The 18177-nt window shown below is 58.5% G+C and overlaps 2 protein-coding genes across 3 annotated transcripts in view; one reads left to right on the top strand and one right to left on the bottom strand.

Annotated features, from left to right (window-relative positions):
• The window catches only part of LOC308675024 (uncharacterized protein), a 113634-nt gene that overhangs the window by 40624 nt on the left and 54833 nt on the right, over positions 1–18177 (top strand). The gene's annotated exons all lie outside the window — the stretch shown is intronic.
• ABCA2 (ATP binding cassette subfamily A member 2) overlaps positions 1–18177 on the bottom strand; it is a 30817-nt gene that overhangs the window by 8414 nt on the left and 4226 nt on the right. Inside the window, exons 2-30 of one of the 2 annotated variants that reach the window (XM_081339904.1) lie at positions 14117–14210; positions 12056–12167; positions 11588–11757; positions 11326–11453; positions 11097–11174; positions 10624–10809; positions 10224–10442; positions 9682–10010; positions 9419–9578; positions 8917–9045; positions 8596–8763; positions 8115–8211; positions 7348–7521; positions 6992–7094; positions 6675–6789; positions 5949–6139; positions 5520–5670; positions 5113–5317; positions 4858–5022; positions 4476–4656; positions 4166–4378; positions 3737–3933; positions 3430–3612; positions 2927–3111; positions 2237–2357; positions 1838–2149; positions 1285–1497; positions 946–1045; positions 106–431 (exon numbers count right to left, since the gene is read on the bottom strand). In XM_081339904.1, coding sequence (XP_081196030.1) covers positions 106–431; positions 946–1045; positions 1285–1497; positions 1838–2149; positions 2237–2357; positions 2927–3111; positions 3430–3612; positions 3737–3933; positions 4166–4378; positions 4476–4656; positions 4858–5022; positions 5113–5317; positions 5520–5670; positions 5949–6139; positions 6675–6789; positions 6992–7094; positions 7348–7521; positions 8115–8211; positions 8596–8763; positions 8917–9045; positions 9419–9578; positions 9682–10010; positions 10224–10442; positions 10624–10809; positions 11097–11174; positions 11326–11453; positions 11588–11757; positions 12056–12167; positions 14117–14210 — 5005 coding nt within the window. Of the gene's footprint in view, positions 1–105; positions 432–945; positions 1046–1284; positions 1498–1837; positions 2150–2236; positions 2358–2926; positions 3112–3429; positions 3613–3736; positions 3934–4165; positions 4379–4475; positions 4657–4857; positions 5023–5112; positions 5318–5519; positions 5671–5948; positions 6140–6674; positions 6790–6991; positions 7095–7347; positions 7522–8114; positions 8212–8595; positions 8764–8916; positions 9046–9418; positions 9579–9681; positions 10011–10223; positions 10443–10623; positions 10810–11096; positions 11175–11325; positions 11454–11587; positions 11758–12055; positions 12168–14079; positions 14211–18177 lie in introns of both variants that reach the window. The other variant, XM_081339905.1, reaches the window with a different exon arrangement.

The raw sequence follows: 18177 nt of genomic DNA, 5'->3' as shown, positions 1-18177 counted from the left end.
GCCCCTCCCAGCCAAAGGAGAGAGGCGGCAGCGCCATTTTCAGGGCCTGCCTCTGGCCTCCCAGCAGCCCTCTGGAAGGAGCTTCCCAACTGGGGCCGCCCTCACCTTGGACGGTGGGCGGGAAGGTGGTGAAATTCCAGGCCCGCAGCAGGTCCTCGTCCAGAGAGAAGGGGTAGTTGGAGGGGGCCGGGGACGGAGGGGGGGGCACGAAGTTGGAGAGGGGCAGGCCCTGGGTGAAGGAGTCCAGGCACATGGCGTCGAAGTACTTGGCCGCCAACGTCTTGGACTCGTTGCTGTTGAGGTTAAGGGACTGGACCTGCTGATCCAGCGTGCTGTTGAAGGCCGACTTGAGCACGCAGGTGGCCCCAATGCCGGAGGGCAGGTAGAAGGTGCTGAGCAGCTGCTGGGCGCTGGCATCCGGCGATGGCTGGCTAAAAGCAGGAGGAGAAAGAGGAGAATTTTTCCAGCCCTCCAGTCCCAGGAACTTCCTGGCAGAGTTCAGGGGTCTGTTTTTGCTGCCCTGTCCTTTCATCCAGTGAGCAGATACACTGCCTTGACAACTGGGTGCTCCACTCTACTTGTCTAGGCTCCTGTTGCAAAGGATTGAAGAGCTGACCATATTTATTGCCCTGATCTCAAGCGGAGAAGCGCTTTGCCTGCTGTGCAGGAATTAGGGGGGCTTCGGGGGTCAGCATGACTGGGAGTGATGGGCGTTGTGTGGATTTATGGTGTCTGAAGGAGAAAAGCAGATATTTGTTCCAACCAAACCTTGAAAGGGTCCTCTCAGGGGAACGGTCACCAGGGCAGATCATGCCCCGTCTCTCTTCTCTCCCCGTGAAATGGCGCGCCCTCATCTTTACAGGTCCGAGACCCTCTCGGACCAGATCCTGGGAAGTGCCCTAGGCGTGGGGAGGGGGGAGAGGGCAAAGAGGGCCAGTCTCTTACTGGTTGCCACGTTCCTCGTTGGCGTAGGGGATGAAGTTGCCTCTGGGCTGAGTGTAATTGTGGTACTGGGAAGGCGAAAGGATGAGGGGAGGCAGGTCACCTGGAAAACAAGAGGGGGGCATAATAACCGGCGGTGGAAAGACACCCCCATTTCAGCAGCAGAAAAGAGGGGCAGGAAGAGCTCAGATTTGAACACCCCCCCAGGGGCTCCATCACTTGCTCAAAGCAAAAATGCCAGCGAGGTTCAAAAACGTCCCTTTACTGCAGAGAAGCCTTCCCCCTCTGGAGGGCCAGCCTTGCAGCCGTTGTCGGGGGGGGCAGGGCAGGGATGCCCCCTACCTATTTCTGGGACAGAGAGGGCCACCGTCATGGCCACGCAGACGAAGAAGGCGGGCAGCAGGATCTGGGAGAAGATAGCCTTGCTGTTGCGTTTGGCACAATGGAAGCGCTTGACCAACAGCCCGTGAAACTGGCGCAGCTTCAGCCAGGAGCCCTGCAGCTTGGAGCTGCCTTGTCCGGCCAGGGACGCCTCTTCCAGCTCAGCCTCTGGCTCTGCACGAGGAGGGGAGAGACCTGATGGACGGAGCCCCCTTCCCGCTCTGTCCTACGCTGGCTGGGCCTGGAGAGCTTCCGGATGGGGTCCCTGCCTCAGTTTCTCCTTCTGCCTCCTTCTTCTCCCCCCCCCAAATGCCCGAGCACCAGGAGGCAGCACCCTTCCGCCCTCAACCCATGGCACACTTAGGTTTTCTGCCAACAGCCGTTGGGATGCTTACAAGCCCAGCCAATTAAAATATTATTGGGAACCAAGGGGTCTCCCCTCCTGCCCTCTCCACAAAGTCCCCACTTCCCTCAAGCTGCCTCCCCACAGCCTGACGTTTCCCGTGCTACCCACCTTGCAGGCTGCCATTATCGGGGTCTTGTGGTTTGTCAAACAAGGAGTAGTAATCCCCGTGGTACTCCGAATAAGCGCCTCTGTCCTCACCCCGTACAGAGCCGGCCGAGGAGGAGGAGGAGGAGGAGGAGGAGGAGGAACGCAAGGACGCCTGGGACTTGGCCAAGCCCGAGCAGCTCAGGAGGTTCCCCAGGTCCACCTCGGGCTTCGTCGGCCTTGCTGGCCTCGGGAGGGGGTGGCCATTGGCCTGGGCCTTGGGGCCGAGGTGGGGGCTGGGCAGTGGGAAAGCCTCTTTCTTGGACTCCTTGGTATCTGCAAAGGTTGGCAGGGGTGAGAACGGCTGCCGGGGGCTGCGGGAGACCCCCTGGGCTAGGGAGGCCTGGCCCCCCCGCGGCGTACCCGCCTCGCTGTTCTCGAGGGATGCCTCTTCTTCCGAGACCTTTAGGAAGACCTCTTCCAGGGTGGTGTCCATCAGGCCGAAGCTGGTCAGCTCCAGCTCCTCCAGACTCTGCTCCAGGTGCTGCAGGAGCGAGCAGGAAGGAATTAGGGGGAGGCCCCTGCAGCCCCTTCGCTTGGGGGTCGGGCTGCGAGAGGGCCCGGCAAGCCTCTTCCCTGGAAGAGCTCTCTGCAAGTTGCGTCTCGGTCAAGCAACCATCCTTCCAGGCTGGGCAGAAGGAGCTCTTTGTTCCACGCCCGAAGGAGCTGCAGATTTGTGGCTTTAAATCGGTTTCCCATTTCGAGGAGGAAAATGGGGGGGGGGGAGGAGGCTATGGGTGGATATCAACCCTGAGCTTCCAAGGCTCAGGGGTAGTCTACCTTAGCAACCAGAAGGGATGCTGTTATCAGCTCCGTCTGTGCTAATGATGGCACCCTCCAGAGTTTTTTCAGGGGCTTCTCTGTGAGATTTGAATTGCTTACAAGTCCCATGGAGGCCCACCTTCAAGAGGACTAGCTTCTTAAGAAGAACGACCCAGAGATCACCATCCAACTGCTTCAAAGCACCTCTCGTGTGTCTCCACCCCCACCCCCCAGGAAAGGAAGACGCCCCTCCCCAGCTGCCAGGGCTGCGGGTGAAGCCCCTGTGCCCACCTGGAAGAGCCGTTCGAAGCCGCCCTTCTTGACGGCCTCGCTGGGCAGGATGAAGGAGAGCTCCGTGTTGGTGTTGGAGATGAGGAGGCAGGAGGCGACGTGCTTCCGGATGAACTGGGTGACTCGCTCCTCGGAGCAGGGGCTGGTGGCCGAGGGGCAGGGGGTGCTGCGCAGGAGCCCCGTCTCTGGGGAGGGAGGAGAGAGTCAGCCGGGCCGCAGGGAAAGAGGGCGGAGGGACGTTGCCCAGAATTTGAAGCATTACCACCATAATAGCTGTAGAACTGGCTGATTTTAAAAGAAACCAGCAGTTTTGCAAAAAAGAGGCGGGGCTGCAAAGGGCCTGACAGCCAATTGAACCTCTCTGATCAGAAGAAGTCTACCTGAGCACAAAAGGCCAAGGACGCCAGAGGACCAAGGCAGAGTCACGGCTGCCCTGGCTCAAAGCCTGAGGATTCAATCCTGCCCTGGACGCAGGAGGGCCGGGGTGGGGTGGGGGCACTGACCGGGGTTGGTCCGGGCGTCCGACTGTTTCTTGACCACCGTCAGCTTGTACCCGTCCCCGTAGGTGCTTTTCAGGAAGAAGGGTGACCCGCAGCACTTCAGCTTCCCGTGGGATATGATGGCGATGCGGTCGCCCAGCAGGTCAGCTTCGTCCATGTGGTGCGTGGAGAGGAGGATGGTCCTTCCTGGGTGGTGGCAGAAAGAGGGGAGGTGGGCCATGTGGGGGCTGAAGAGCCCGTCAAGGGGGGGAGACCGGGGACCCGCTAGGCGCCACATCTGCACCCCAGGCAGGGAGCCGGGCAGACCCACCTTGCTTGTACTTGAGGATGAGGTCCCAGATGGCCCGGCGCGCATAGGGGTCGACGCCGGCTGTGGGCTCGTCCAGGATGACGGCCCGTGAGCCCCCCACGAAGGCGATGGCGACCGAGAGTTTCCTCTTCATCCCTCCGGACAGCATCTGCACCAGGAAGTGGCACTTGTGGGTCAGCTCCAGGTCTTCGACCATCCTGTGGGGAGGAAAGGCAGGCGGGCTCACTTGGGACCCCTCTGGGAAGACTCTCGCCCTGAAGCTGCTGGGGGAGGAGGGATCCGGATCTGAGCCCAACGCTCCCCCTGCCCAAGAGGCTGCGCAGCGCAGGAGGGAAGGGCACAGTGGGCCTGCCGGCTGGGGAGGCTGAGAGCCGGGATCCGAGACCGCCGGGGGCGCCAGGGGGCGGGTCAGAGGAGGGTGACACCCACTTGGCCATCTCTCTGCAGATCTCCTCCCTGGCCATGCCCTTCAGCTGAGAGTAGAACCACAGGTGCTCCTCCACCGTCAGTTTGTCGAAGAGGACGTTGTGCTGCGGGCACATGCCCAGGTTCTTCCGGATCTGGTCCATCTCCGTCCGGATGTCGTGGCCGTAAATGGTGGCGGAGCCGGAGGTCGGGGGGAAGAGGCCCGTCAGGATGGACCTGCGTGGGGAGGAAGCAGTGCAGGGAGGGGGTCAGGCAGAGGCCCCCTCTCCCGGCCTCCCCCTGCCACCTGCGAGGGGGCACCTGCCACACTCACATGGTGGTCGTCTTGCCGGCACCGTTGTGGCCCAGAAAGGAGACCACCTGGTTCTCGTAGAGGTTGAGGCTCAGCTTGTTCAGTGCCATCTTTTGGTCGGTCTTGTAGATCTTGGTCAGTTTGTCCACACAGACCACCAGGGGCAGGTGGGTGGGCTCCTCCTCGATGCCCCGGCTCTCCTCTGCAGCGGGCAACAAAGAGCAGAGAACAGATGGGCTGGGGGTCCTGCCTCTGCGGCGTCCGAAAAAAAAGCACAGCCTCTCCAGCCCCCCCTGGCCAGATGCCCCCGTGCGAGTCTTCAGAAGACAGGCAAATGAAAGGGAGCGCTTTCCATGGAGCACACCACGCCCCGCGTTGGCTCTGCTCCCACCCAGCCCCTTACCTATCCTTCTGTTCTCCATGGCACACACTTGGTCCTCCTCCGTGACGCTCAGGTGGGTCCTCTTTGACCAGGGCCACGACCAGTCCCAGGCCTCGGTGCGCCCATTTCCCAGCCAGTAGGACTTCTGCAGCGGAAAGTACCACGGCCGAGGGAGCCCGTACATTCCTGGGGGGAAAGCACCAGTTGGCACAGTGGAAGCCCTCCCGGGAGAGACTCCACCCTCCCCGCCAGCAAGCAAGCCCCCCCAAAACCCACCTGGGTGCACGGCTTCGATATACCACGTCAGCACCCCGTAGACCACGGCATCCACAATCAGCATCATCATGGAAAGGAGAAGGTTGAAGTCATCCCCTTCCACGGGGGACTGGCTGAAGGTGTGCCACTGGATGCCCACGCCCGACACTTCGTAGAGGGCAAAGTACTTTGAGCCCAGCCCAAAGGCCGTGGTGGACATCAGGGACTGGGGAGAAGCGGAGAGGGGGCAAGGGTGAAAAACTCCTCAAGGGGCTGAGAAGGATCTGGAAGTGCCTTGGTCACGCCCTCGCTGTGCTAGGCCAATGCCCAACCACGAGCAGCCCAGGCCCCCAGCTGGAAGAGGAGCCGTTGGCCCACAGGGACAGATCTCTCCTGCCACCCCACCTGCTCCTCTCCCGGGCACTCACAGCGATGCACTTCTCGAAGGCGGTGATCTTGTCGTGGGCCACCTCCTCCCGGATGGCCACATACATGTAGGGGACGTAGCTGAGGAAGTAGATGATCCCACCGCAGGCCGAGGCCAGCTTGGCCTTGGAATACAGCACGGAGACTAGGAAGCTGCGGGGAGGGAGGGGGAGAGGTCAGTGACAGGCTGCAGTTCTGCCGATGGGGCAACAAGGGGCTTAGCTAAGCAGGCTTCCCAAACCCATCGTCCTCAGCCAGGGGCTACGCTGAGGGAGAAGGTTGAGGCTGTTCTGCTCAGCAGAACATCTCCAGGGGAGGCAGGAGACCACGTCTCCTTTTGCAAAGCATCGTAGTGTGGACCACAGGAGGAGCCGCCAGGCCCTCCACCTGAAGGTCGAGGGTCCACCAGGCCACCGTCCCTCCCTCCTCACCAGAACATGATGGTGGCCACGGCGTAGACAGCCAGGAAGAGCCAGATGATGAACACGTCGCTGTGCATGAGGACCTTCCCGTATTTAAGAATGGCGGTCAGAGCAGTGACCGAGATGGACAGCTGGACGAAGCCTGTGATGAACCACGCCACCCAGTGGACGGCATTATTTAGCCCCATCATCTTCATCACCTGTGAGGCACGGCATAATAGCATCAGCCCCGGGATGAGTGCCTGTTTGCAGGCCAAAAGCTCTCACAAATTCTGAAATTCTGAATCTTCAGCACTGGGATGGGTGGGTGCTCAGCTGCCTTTTGCAAGGCAGAATTGCTCCGGACAGGGGGGCTTCTTACGAGGGCCTCTCCCTGCAGCTGGCACCCCGGCCAGCTCTCCTCTCCCTTGGCAGGGATGCAGCCACCCGCCCGAAGGCAGGCTCGCTGGCTGGCTCTCTGCCCCGGCACTTCATCATGGGCTCATTCAGCAGGGCGGCCGAGGGACGCAGCCACGCCAGCGGCAGTGGGAAGGGAAAGCCTTCCCGGCACATAGGCAAAGAGGGAGATGAGCAGGGAACGCCACGGAAGGGAGGAGGCCGGCAGCTTCCGGCTAAGCCCTGGCTTTCCAGCCCAGCCTTCCGCTCACTTGGGAAAGATCCCAGCCCTCCTTCTTCGCCTGCCTCTGGGTCTCTCTCTGGCCTCCGCCTCCCTCCCCTCCCGTCCGGCAGCCTCGCCTCTTTCAGGTGATGCTCCTTCTCCGCCACGATGTGCTGGATCATCATGGCGACCGAGTAGACCCAGGAGATGACCATGCAGAGGGGCATCATGTGCTCGATCACAAACAGGAAGCTGGAGGAAGGGGAAAGGGGAGCCTCGTCCACAGCCCAGGAGCCCCCCAGAAAGGGAGGACTGGGTGGGCCAAGGGCCAGGCCGGCAGAGGCTCCTCTTTGGAGCACAGCCCTTCAGGCCTCGCCCTCCGGCTTTCCAGGGGGCGTTCTCCCAGGGGGCGCCGCAGGGGGCGCCGCATCCCAAGGCAGGGAAGGGGACTCACTCATCACGGGTGTAACAGGGGTAGGGAAACATCTGCACGTAATTGCCAGGCTCCACCACATCACGGCCGACAAAGGTGTCGATAATGGCGCGCTCCATCATGTCTTTGGAAAGAGAGAAGCATTGAGGTTTATGCCGATGCTTCTCAGGGCATCTGTTCTTCTGGCTGTGAGGGCAGCGCTGTGGCCCCCAAACGTGACTCGCCTTCACAGCGCAGGGATAACAAGAACGAAGGGTCAGGAACTGTTACTGAAGTGTGCGCTTAATTAACTCACAACCGAAGGACACACCTTGGCAGAACTTGGGACTGGAAAAGGGACCATCTCTTCAGGCCCTGAAGAAGCCAGCTGGGCTCACCTTGGATCCAGACAAAGCCATACAGGAAGTAGAAATGGCCCCCGTTGTTCGGCCCGGGTCTCCAATACGCCCGCCGGATCTCATTGGTCCTCTCCGTGAAGCTGGAATTTTGGCGGATCTTGTACATGACGTGGGGAGGGAGGCTGCCATCCTTGTTGGTTTGAAAGATCACACCTTTGGGAGAAGAGGAGAAAGAAACCAGTCCAGAAGGGAGGCGACAGAAGTGCAAGCACACAGGCTCGGCCCCAAAAGGGGTCAGGTGTTGACCTGGGATGTGGCATTCAGCCAACAGGCCATCTTCTCTCAAGTAAACGTAGCCATAAATCCCTATTTCCATCTCTCTACGGCACATACTACACTAGCCTTACGCATAGGAGGAGCTCCGAGACACAACGTTCTGCAATCAGGAAGTCAACACACCAGTGTTTCTCAACCTTCTCATCTTTAAGACATGTGAACTTCGGTTCCCAGAATTCCCAGTCAGCAGGCTCAACCTCCCAGAATTCCGGGAGTTGACACCTGCACATCTTAATACTTGACAAGGTTGACACACTGCAATATATGGAATAAATAGGCTAGGAGCTGTCCACAGTGCTGAAGCCACTGGTGCCACCATTCCTGTTCCACCAATCCTGGGGATTATGGGAGTTAGAAGGCCACCTCTGGAAACTCTTCCCCCCTGGCTACAGTGAGGCCAGTCCTGCCCAGAAGCCCCAGTGCTCCAACTGTTGGTCCCAGTACACGAGTGGAAGAGGGGAGGCCCATACTGGCAAAGACGGTGACGTTGTCTTGGTAGGCTTGGTTCAGAGTGTAGTTCACGATGCTCTCCTCATCCGGAAAGCCTTTGAAGATGTCCACGCTGACCTGGGGAAAGGCAAGTGCGAGTGAGACGCTTTGACTCCCCATAATTAGGGTCCCCTCGGGGGGATGGCTGCATGTGGCAGCCCCAGTCCTGGGGGGGCGTGACTGCCCCCCTAGAGCCAAGGAAGTCGAGGCAATCCCTGCCTCTGGGGAGAGAGACGCAGGCGCTCAGAAGACCCTGCACCCCCTGTGCCCAGCTTCTTCGAGAAAGGCCTGTTCTGGAAGTTTGTATTTTTAAGCCGTTTGAATCTTAAATCCTTTCTTGCTTTTTTAAACTGTGACTTTTTACAGAACGGCACCATGCCAAAAATATACTTTAAATCTTCAATGTATTTTTAAGCTTGACCCTCCACTTTCTGGCCCGAGAGGAGGTCCGGCGAGACCCACCTTGGACATGAACTGGATCCAGCCACAGGCAGCGTTGTCGATGGTTTCCAGCTGCTGCAGAAGCGTGCTGGTGTTGGAGAGGGACAGGTTGCTCTCCATGAAGCCATGGAAGAGGGAGCTGTCAGACACATTCAGGATCTCGGGGTGCCTCTGAAGATCTTCCGCCATCTGGGGGGGGGCAAACAGAGCGGGCTGTAAGAGCTGGCAGCCCCTTCCTCTCTGGCTTCAGCTGAAATGGGCGGAATCCAGATTCCCTTTGCCAGCCCTCGTCCCTGCTGCCCAGGGTGGGGTGGGGGGCTCAAGCCAATGCCCCCCCCGTACCTGCTGGAGCCAGGTGATCCGCTGCTGCAACTTGCCCTCCTCCAAGAAGCCGCGGATCTCAGCAGAGATGTTCAGCCAGACTTGGGCGTAGCGCGTCACGTTCCCGACAAAGGCGAAGGTCTCGTTGGCCTGTAGTGCGGGGGGTGGGGGGTATTAAGCAGGAGACCTCAAGGACTTTGCAGGCGGGGTATTCAAGGGAAGGACAATTTCCTTTGGGTGCCGAGTCCCCCCGAACGAATGTAAATCTCTCTGCAGCTCAGGGAAAGGCAGGGCAGCAGACGGCATCTGGAGCACGGGGAGGCTCCGCTAGCTGCGATTCTGTTTGTGCCACTTCTTCTTGGCCGCTGGGCACAGCCTGCTGCCTCTCCAAAGGTCAATACACAAAAGTGGAGATGCCGAGCTGTGTGTGTTGCATTTGTGGCGAGGGCAGGAGGGATCCCTGGACGCATCAACTAAGCAAAACCCCGAATGCAGAAGCCGCCAGCTCCTGCACTCTGCCCACCTTCGAGATCACTCGGTCCGCCTGGGTGCCAACGGGCGAGTACAGGATCTTGGGGTTGCTGGTCATGAGGTGCACCAGGAGGCCCAGGTTGCGCTGCTCTTTGCTGGTGAAGCCCAGGGAGCTCATGTTGCCCTGCCGGAGTGCCTCCGGCTCAATCGTCCTGGAAGGTCAGATGCTGAAGGTCACCAGCACGCCTGTGCCGCGGCTTCAAGGCCGCTGGGACACTGACCCCAAAGGAAAGGCCGAGCACCTGGCGCCCTCACCGGTTGTTCCCACAGAGGATGGGCTGCAGGCCAGCCCAGAGCTGCACGAACGCCGAGAACTGCCCCCGAGGGTCCTCAGCTGGGGGCTCGTTCTCCGCCCTGCCCTCCTCGGAGCTGGAATTGGTGCCGGAGGTGAAATTCACAGCAGAGCCGGTGCTGTTGGGGGCGATGGGGGGCGCTTTTGTGGCACAGGCCCCCTTGGGGAGGAGCTTAGCCAGAGCAGAGAGGATGTCCAGGTCCTTCAGCACCTTCTCCATTTCCATCAGGTCCTCCAGCAGGGCATGGAGGCGGCTCTGGGTCACGGTGTGGTTCGCCTCGTCCAGCTTCAGCTGCAGGATGAAAGGTCTGGTTGCAGCCCGGGATGTCCTCCTCCTCCTCCTCCTCCGCCTCCTCCTCCTCCTCCTCCGGGGTGCCAGTGCTCTCGGCAGCCCGTGCCCATCCCCACCCTGCACCGGATGCGAAGGTGAGGAGGATGGCCTCGGGGCAGGAGGAGGATGGCCGAGGGCGGAGGAGCGCAGAAGAGCCTCCCCTGCCCACCTCACCTGTTCAACCACCTTGCCAGCTTCCAGCTGGTCCCTCATCTCCACGGCCAGCTGCCTGAAGTAGTCGTCCCGGAGGCCGGCGCTCCGGTTGCAGACAGCAGCGCGATAGGCCCGCAGGAGAGGCTGCTGGCTCTCCGGGATGACCAGGATACGTCTCAGCTCGTCCTGACTCTGGTGACACGTCAGGTTTTCCAGCACACGGGGGGTGAAAAGGATGTCCTGGGGGCAGGGAAAGAAGCAATTGTGGTCACTGAAGGAATGGCCAGACGGCCCAGTAGGGACCCCCAGGCAAGCAGACCGGCTGTGATGGCACAGTGGGTTGTTGGGGCTGGGGGAGGCTGGTGGCTGCCCCCTCCCTGATCCCCCAGTGGGAGAGCTGGCTTCCTCCTGGCCCCCTCACCTCAACCTCCCTCACAAAGGTCTGCGGGCTATCGGAGCTGGGGGTCTCTGCCATGGGGCTGGCCAGGCCCATGGTGTGGGAGAAGAGCCGGAGGATGGCCTTCCGCCGGGCGCCTTTTGGGGGGCGGCGCAGCGCTTGCCGGACCAGCCCATCTTCCATCATCTTCAGGTTGCCCAGGAAGCTTTTCTGTGGAGGGGAAGAGTGGAGAAGTGGACCTGGCGGACGCCCCTCAGGCTCTGCGGCTGCATCCCCCACTTCTCGGGGCATTTACACACCACCGTCCCCCTCCCTGCCTCGGTTATTGCAATGCTTCCCCCCCCCATAGTCTTTGAGAGAGACAGACTGGGATTTTGGACCAAACGGGAACTATCCATTGTCCCCCCCCTTGAACCAGCCAGAGTCCATCCATCGCCCCTTGTCCATCCTCCCTCTCCGCTCCCCCACCTGTCATGGCCAGCAACGCCAAGCCTCACCTCTGGGTGGTGCCGCTTGTCCAGTGGGCCAAAGCCATCGGCAGAGCCGGGAGACATGCCAAAGACGAGCCGGTAGACCTACAGAGAGAACTCTCCATCTTTGACCCCCCTGGCAACTCCCTTCCCTCCCCTCCCCCAAGCCTGAAGGCCAAGATTGTCCCGCCAGGTCTGTGCCTGCAGCTGACACCCTCCCCCCCCCACACTCCGCCTCTGCTCCTCCCCCACCAACCTCTCTCAGGTTGATGGTGGAGCCCGTGAGCAGCCCTGCCGTCTCGTTGGACAAGGAGAGGTTCTGCATGAGGAAGCGGTGAAGCTCCGTCTTGTCCTTGGCGATGGCGTCCAGGGAGAAGCCGGGGGCTGCCACGGAAGGAGGGAAAGGAGATAAATGGGGAGGGGGAGACAGGCAGGGAGTGCAGGCAGGGAGAGAGACCCTCCCCAGACAAAGCTGCATCCTGGCCTGCCCTTCCCCACATGGGAGGACCCCAACCCACCTGCGTGGGTGGCAAACTGGGTCTCCATGGAGCTGGGCCCGCTGCTGCCGCCAAGAGACTCCAGGTGGCGCCGGAGAGACTCCAACTCCTCCTCTGGCCCTGCATGATCCGGGTGGAACAAGTTGCTCTTCTCCGCCACCTCGTTCAGCCGCTCCAGCAACTGGGTCACCCTGCAGGGAAGATCGGTGGGGGGGACACGTGTGAACGGGGGCCACCCTGAGAGGTGCTCTGGCTCCTTCAGCCCTTTGCCCTTGCCAGGGTTGGTGGAGAAAACAGCCTGAAGTCTGCCCAGCCTTGCCCACGTTTGCTCTCCAGAAACACTAGAGCCGAAACCCCTCCCTTGAGACTGGAAGGGTGACCGATGCTTCCTTGAAGGGCTCCGGGGGCCTCGGCTGGCCAAGGGAAACTCCGCTCTCGGCTGCCAGCCATCTTTGTCAAGAAACCGGGGCGTTTGGGGGGCAGACCCACCTGGAATTGGAGTACTGCAGAAACCCAAACCCATCACGCTGCCCGTCGGGACACAGGGACTGCATGACGGGCAGGATGCCAGCTGAGGTGAGGGGCGCTGCTGTGTAGTAAGCTAGAGAAGGAAGAGCGTGAGAAAAGAGGGGTGGGTGGAAACCTGACAGGGTGTGTAAGAAGACGCACAACCAGTTCAGAGAGCAGTGTGAAAGTCAGATCAGTTCCAATTGGCCAGAGGGACGGTTCAGATGGTTAAAGGTCAGCGGTCCTTCCATCAAATTCCCCCTCAGAATTGGCCTTCTCCAAGCTAAGGGTGCTCTTGAGGTGCGCTGGATCACATGGCCCATGACACTTGGCAAGTGGGTGTGGGTTTTGTAGTCCAGCACCTCAGGAGCACACCAGCATGGAGAAGCTGGTCCTTTGCACACCACCAAGATGGTATCATGTCTGTCCCAAGGTGGAACTCCAATCTGCTTGCGGCCTCTTATCAAGTGGAATTTGGAGCCAAAACAATATCTCCCCCCAATATTACAAGGTTTAAAACCAATCTGCAAAGATAAATTTGCCATAACCCTTTTTTTAAAAAAAAAATACTTTTGTGTTAGAGCTCTACAAGTCCTTCCTCAGACATTAAAAAGTTGGACTTTAAATGTCCAGTCTGAATTCCAGGATCTACAGAGATTTCAAAAGATACAGCTTGATCCAACCATTTACCCCCACAAAAAGTTTACCCAGAAGAACGATTAGTTTCTAAACCAACGTGCATCGAAATCTACTTTATTGTTCGGTGCTTCAGTGTGGGGCGTTGGCGATTCTGCAAGGGCCTGAATTGGTGACCCATCCAGCAGCTCAGAAGCCAGGAGACCAGTGACCTTTGACCCCCACCACCCCCCCATGGCCAAAGGCAGATGGCTTTGGACAACCTGTTAGTCACATCCTAGGGGGCGAGTTAAAAAGACGGGGAGGATGGGCTAGGGGCAGGAGGGAATTAAGCCACGTAACACCCTCTGGGGCCCAACTCTGATCAACTGCAGGAAAGAAAGCAGGAAGGGGTTAAAAATAAACAAGCTAGATATGAATCTAGAGGGAGGTGGATCGTAATGGTGGCAAATAACCCTCTGCAGCCTTTTTTGGGGACTGCCCTGATTTTGGAGGGTTGCGATTCCCAAAGTTGCAAAGGAAATGGCGGAGTTTGGGAACGGCCCTTGGATTCTGAATTTGCAGAGGACCCAATACCCCTTTGGCACCCCCAAAGGTTACCTGCCACCATGACTGGGAGGGCTACGAACGTGACAGGAGATCGGGGAAAGCCAGGATTAAAACAAGGTTAGTCAACTAGGGGGCAAACAGCCTCCCGAAGACGTGGCTTCAGCCCAAAAGAAACCAACTTACAGACTAGAGGTAACACAGGCGCAAAAGAAGACAGAAAGAAGTCAGGTCGGGGGAAAGAAAAATAAGAGTGGGGGGGGAAAAAAGAAAAAAAAGTGTTTCAGAAACAACAAAAGAAAAACAAACCTCAAAGCAAATCATGGCGAAGCCTCAGATGCCAAAACTGACAGTCTGGGCAGTTTCTCCTGGGCCGGTTGGGGGGGAGGGAGGGAGGGGCGCCAAAGGAAGGCCCCCGGATGGTTGGCCAGGGGGCATCATCAAAGGGGGCACCCGAAGGTTGCTCCCAATTACAATGGGGCTCAATTAAGACTTAAGTCCCTTTGCAGGAGGCTGGCTGCTTTCAGACAAACCCTGATCAGCTGCAACCGTGTGGGAATCCCTTCCCGGCCCCCGTGGCCCCTGGGACCCTTGGGGAGGCCCCAATGCCAGAGCCCTTGCCGTCTGGGAGGAGGCTGTCCACGGCATCTCTGCAGGAGTTTCTGCACCGGGCGGGCTCCCTCCAGGCAGCCCCTCTGAGCCAGGACGTCGGCAGGGATAGCTGGCTCACTCCAGGGCACAGCCTGCCTCGGGGAGGCCTTCCTGCCACTGGTAAAAGGCTTCACCTGTGGACTTTGTGCCTGCGGCCATCGGGGAAGACTCACCGGCTTTACCAGATTCCTCGGGGCAGCCGAGGCTTACCTTCCTTCACTGCGATGGTGGGCTTTTTCTGCCTCAGCCCCAGCAGGATGAAGAAGAGCACCAGCGGGATGAAGATTTCGAAGGACAGCACCCACTGGAGGGGGGGGAAGAGCTTGGGTGAGTCAAAGGGCCGGGGGAGACCTGCAGGCAGAGCCCTCCGTCCCCAGGAGCAGGCTGGATCTTCTGTGCCGGTGAAGACTCCCAAATCCGAGAGTGGCGTGGGATCCCCCTAGTCACCCTCCCGTTTGCTACCAAGGGGGTGGAAAGGGATCAGGACGACAACCTGGGAATGCCAACCAGGCCTCCTGACTCACTGACCTAGATTCGAAACACACAGCGCTCCAGCTCTTCTGGGGGCAACATCCCATGTTTGCTCTGTCCGAATGCGGTTAACTAGTGCAAACCCAGGATGCCAGGCAATTGAGCATTCAAAGTATTGTGAAAATGGGGAGGGGGGGAGCAATGTTGAGCAAGATCCCCACTCAGACCCTCCCACCTCTCCAGCACCCCTCCCCACCCCGTCAGCCCACCTGGACCCCCATTTTGCTCTTCACGCTTAGCACAGCTCCGAACACCTCCTGCCTCCCCTCCAGACCCAACGGAAGTGACCTCAGGCCCGCCTGTAAAGGTGCCCTTGGCCACCACTGGCTTACGAGACGCCTTCCTAAAATGGGGAGCCGGGCGGGGGCTTCAGCACCACAGTCCTAGCAACTGAGTCCCCCCTCCCCCGCCAGATTCCCATACTAAGGAAGCTCCCTGGAGGGACATGCAAAGAACACGGGGTGGTGGGGGTGGGGGTGGTGAATCTCCGTATCCTGCCTGGAGATCACTCAGAGGAGGTTGAAATTCTCTTTTGAAAACAAAAAGGACATGTTGGCCAGGTACCAACAGGAGCCTTCCTCTGCTGGGAAAGGCCGAGACGCATTCGGGCTTCAGATCCACCAGCTTCTCACGCCCAACCCAACGAGTCAAGCCACAGGGCGCGTTTCCTCCGGGGAGGGTGGCCATCTCCCCACTGGGTCCCTCCTCCTTTGTTTACTCACGGGAAGCTCACAATTGTCGCTTTGTCGCCAGAAACATGAGCCCTGTTTTATTAGTTGGTTTCTACCAGGCAGCGCCAAGCATTCGGGCCTCAGAATGGCCATCTTGCCTTCAGCCATTAACATTTTGGAAGGAAGCTGCCGTGCCTGGTGGTGTTTACCGTGGAACGTGCTGGACGGCATCGTCCCTCCGAGCTGGGGAGTGCGGAGCAGACCGAAGAGGGGGAAGCCACACCGGGCCCTGGGACGGCTCCTTGCTCAAGCTGGCCAGCAGGAAAAGGGCAGGCGAAGAGGGTGGTGCTGCCCGCAGCCCCCTCCCGGCCCTCCAGGCCGAGTGAGTGACCCTCGGACCAAACCCCTGCAAGATGGGGCTGCTTTACCGCAGCCCAAAGCAGAGTATTTATTTCACATGTTATTATTTCCTTCTTTGTGACTCTGTAATTCAGGAAGTCTTTGCCTGTACATTTGCAGAGATTTCCTTGAGCAAAATTGCAGCGATAACCATTGCCCAGCAGCAGAGAATGTTCCTGTTAACACACAACCACGGAAAGGGGGAAAGGAAAGACACACCAGCCAGGGCAGAGAGTCCTGCCCAGTCCAGGAGGCTCCCCGCTGGCCCTTTATGGGAGGGGGCAGTGGATCATGCCTTTGATCCAGTTTGCTCCCCTCTTCCCTTTTGGATCTCTTTGCAATTTATTTTTTGGTTGTTTTTTTTAAAAAATAGCCTTATGAAGAAGCTCCTCTTTGCTACGTTTCCATAGAAACCAAATCCGGGTTTGCATTGCATGCCGGAGTGAATCACCCCTCGACAGCAACTGGGTTCAGACCCTGCTCACTCTCTTACACACACACACACACACACACACACACACACACACACACACACACACCCTGCCAATTCAACCCCTGCCCCCCTTCCCCAGAGATGGTGACAGAGACGGGCAACGGGAGGGTCCCCCCACCCATCACCGGCTCTGCTTTTGAGCCCCCCAGAGAGAAGGTTCTCCTCCCTCCCTGGAAGAGGAGCAGGAGCAGCGCTGGCTGAGCAGAGGCCGCAGAGGGGAGGGCTTCCCTCAACATCCCACATATGCTCTTTGTTGGCTAAGGGACAGGCCGCTTGGCAGCTGCCCTGCTGAACATTTCCTTTTTTTCCCTTTTTTTTTGCAATGACGAAATGGGACAAAGGTCCACCATGCACTTCTCAGCTCTTTCCGGAAAAATCCGTGGCTCTTGGATGCCGCTGCCCCTAGGCTTGTGGCTCTGCCCTCCCGGGAGTGTTTACCAGACTCGCTGTGCCCTATCAGGAAAGGGCAGGTGTGTGTCTGTTTAGCAGAAGACGACAACACAGCTTGTGATGCAGCTGTGCGGGGCTGGGAGGAAGGAGCTGGAGGGAGTGAAAGCCACGGGGCAGTAAAAGGACCCTCCGGTTTCCTCCTTTCTTCTTCTTGCAAAACTCAAGGGTGGCAAACGACACGGAAGAGGACCAGAGAAATCCACCTAGCGGTTGCTCAACTGATCTTGACGCTCAGGGGCTGCCTATCTTAAGTGTTTCTCCACTTTGGCAACTTTAAGAGGTGTGGACTGCAACTCCCAGAATTCCCCAAGCAGCTTCCGGGATGAATTTGGACGCTTCGGAGAATTGACTAAATTCTAGAGCAGTGTTTCTCAGTCACGAGAACACCAAGACGCAGGGACTTTCTCTCCCAGAATTCCCCAGCCAGCTTGCTGCCAGGGGAATTCTGGGAGAAGCCCAGGCATCTTAAAGCCGCCAAGGTGGAGAAACACCGGTCTAGCCAGGTGTCTGGGAAGGGGAGGATTGGATTTGTCCTTGGGACCCACAGCAAACGCTTCTTACGCCTTCAGCGTAAAGAACTGTCACGCGGGTGCAAACTGGCTTTTAATGCTCTTTCTCCCGTTAGTGTTCTTGCTGGGGGTGAAATGCCATTTATCTGGCCTGTTTCCCTGCCCACATCTCCCTCTCTCTCACTTCTGGACTGATAAATCAAAGAGTTTGCCCCGGATCCCCAAGGCGAGCAACGCTGGGAAGCTACCTGGCCTTGCTGCAGCTGCGGGCAGCTTCTCGGGCAGAGGCAAGGAGAGGTGGGCCCCTGGCAGTCACCTGCCAAACAGAACGGCCCCATGTTTGCCCCTGGGAATCTCGCCATGCCACCAAGCGCCCCCTGCCCTCCTGAGGCAAGGCATGTGTGCCTCCCCCGGGAAGGAAAGAGACGCTCTGCTCTGCACTGCTGGGAGGGAAGCAGCCAGCTGGATGAAAAGGCCTGAATTACCAGAACAAGAGGACCAGTTCAAAGTCCACCCAGAATGGGAGTTGCACCACCCAAGCCTCTTTGTAGCTCACTGTGTCAAAAGCCAACCTGACGGGGGGTGGAGAAGCAGCCTCCTCGCCTTCAGTTGTGAGAAAGGTCAAGGGTATGACCAGGAGGGTCCTGCCTAGAGACCCCCAGACCGCTTGGGGAAAGACAGACCTTCCCCGCATGGGATCCGAAGCTGGCCTGGCCGCTTCCTCACCAGCCCCAAGTGTTGGACCTGAAAAGATTTCATCACCACAGAACGTCCAGCCTCAGAGTTAATTACAAAGTATTTTCCTTTCAACTTTTAAAACACATCCTGTAACAAATCGGTGCCTGTTTCTAAATATACGCATTCTGCATCAAACAACAACAAATTGCCTCTCTCTCCTGTAGTCTAAAGGGTGCTTTGCTTTAAGTGAGATTAAAAGGCAGCATTTGTCTTCTTAGACCCCTTCCCCTCTAACTTAAGGAGAAATGGAGAAGCAGTTAAAAAGCATGGAATAACAGGGGGAAGGGAGGAAATTAATGTGCACAGCTCAAGTTATGTGCCTAGTGGAACAGTTGCCCAAAGATAAGGTGGGTGGATGCCTAGCATGACAGCCAGTTGAGTGCCTAAAATTAAAACCTGCAACTTTATTCATGGCCTTAAAAAAAAAGCAGCTATTCTACTCAGGGTTGGGGGTTGTTTTTTTGCTCACACGAGCCTTTA

This window comes from Vipera berus (genome assembly GCF_964194415.1).
Source record: "Vipera berus genome assembly, chromosome: 15".
Classification (NCBI taxonomy): Eukaryota; Metazoa; Chordata; class Lepidosauria; order Squamata; family Viperidae; genus Vipera; species Vipera berus.
The sequence above is the reverse complement of the archived record's forward strand: the minus strand, read 5'-3'. Positions and strand labels throughout refer to the sequence as shown.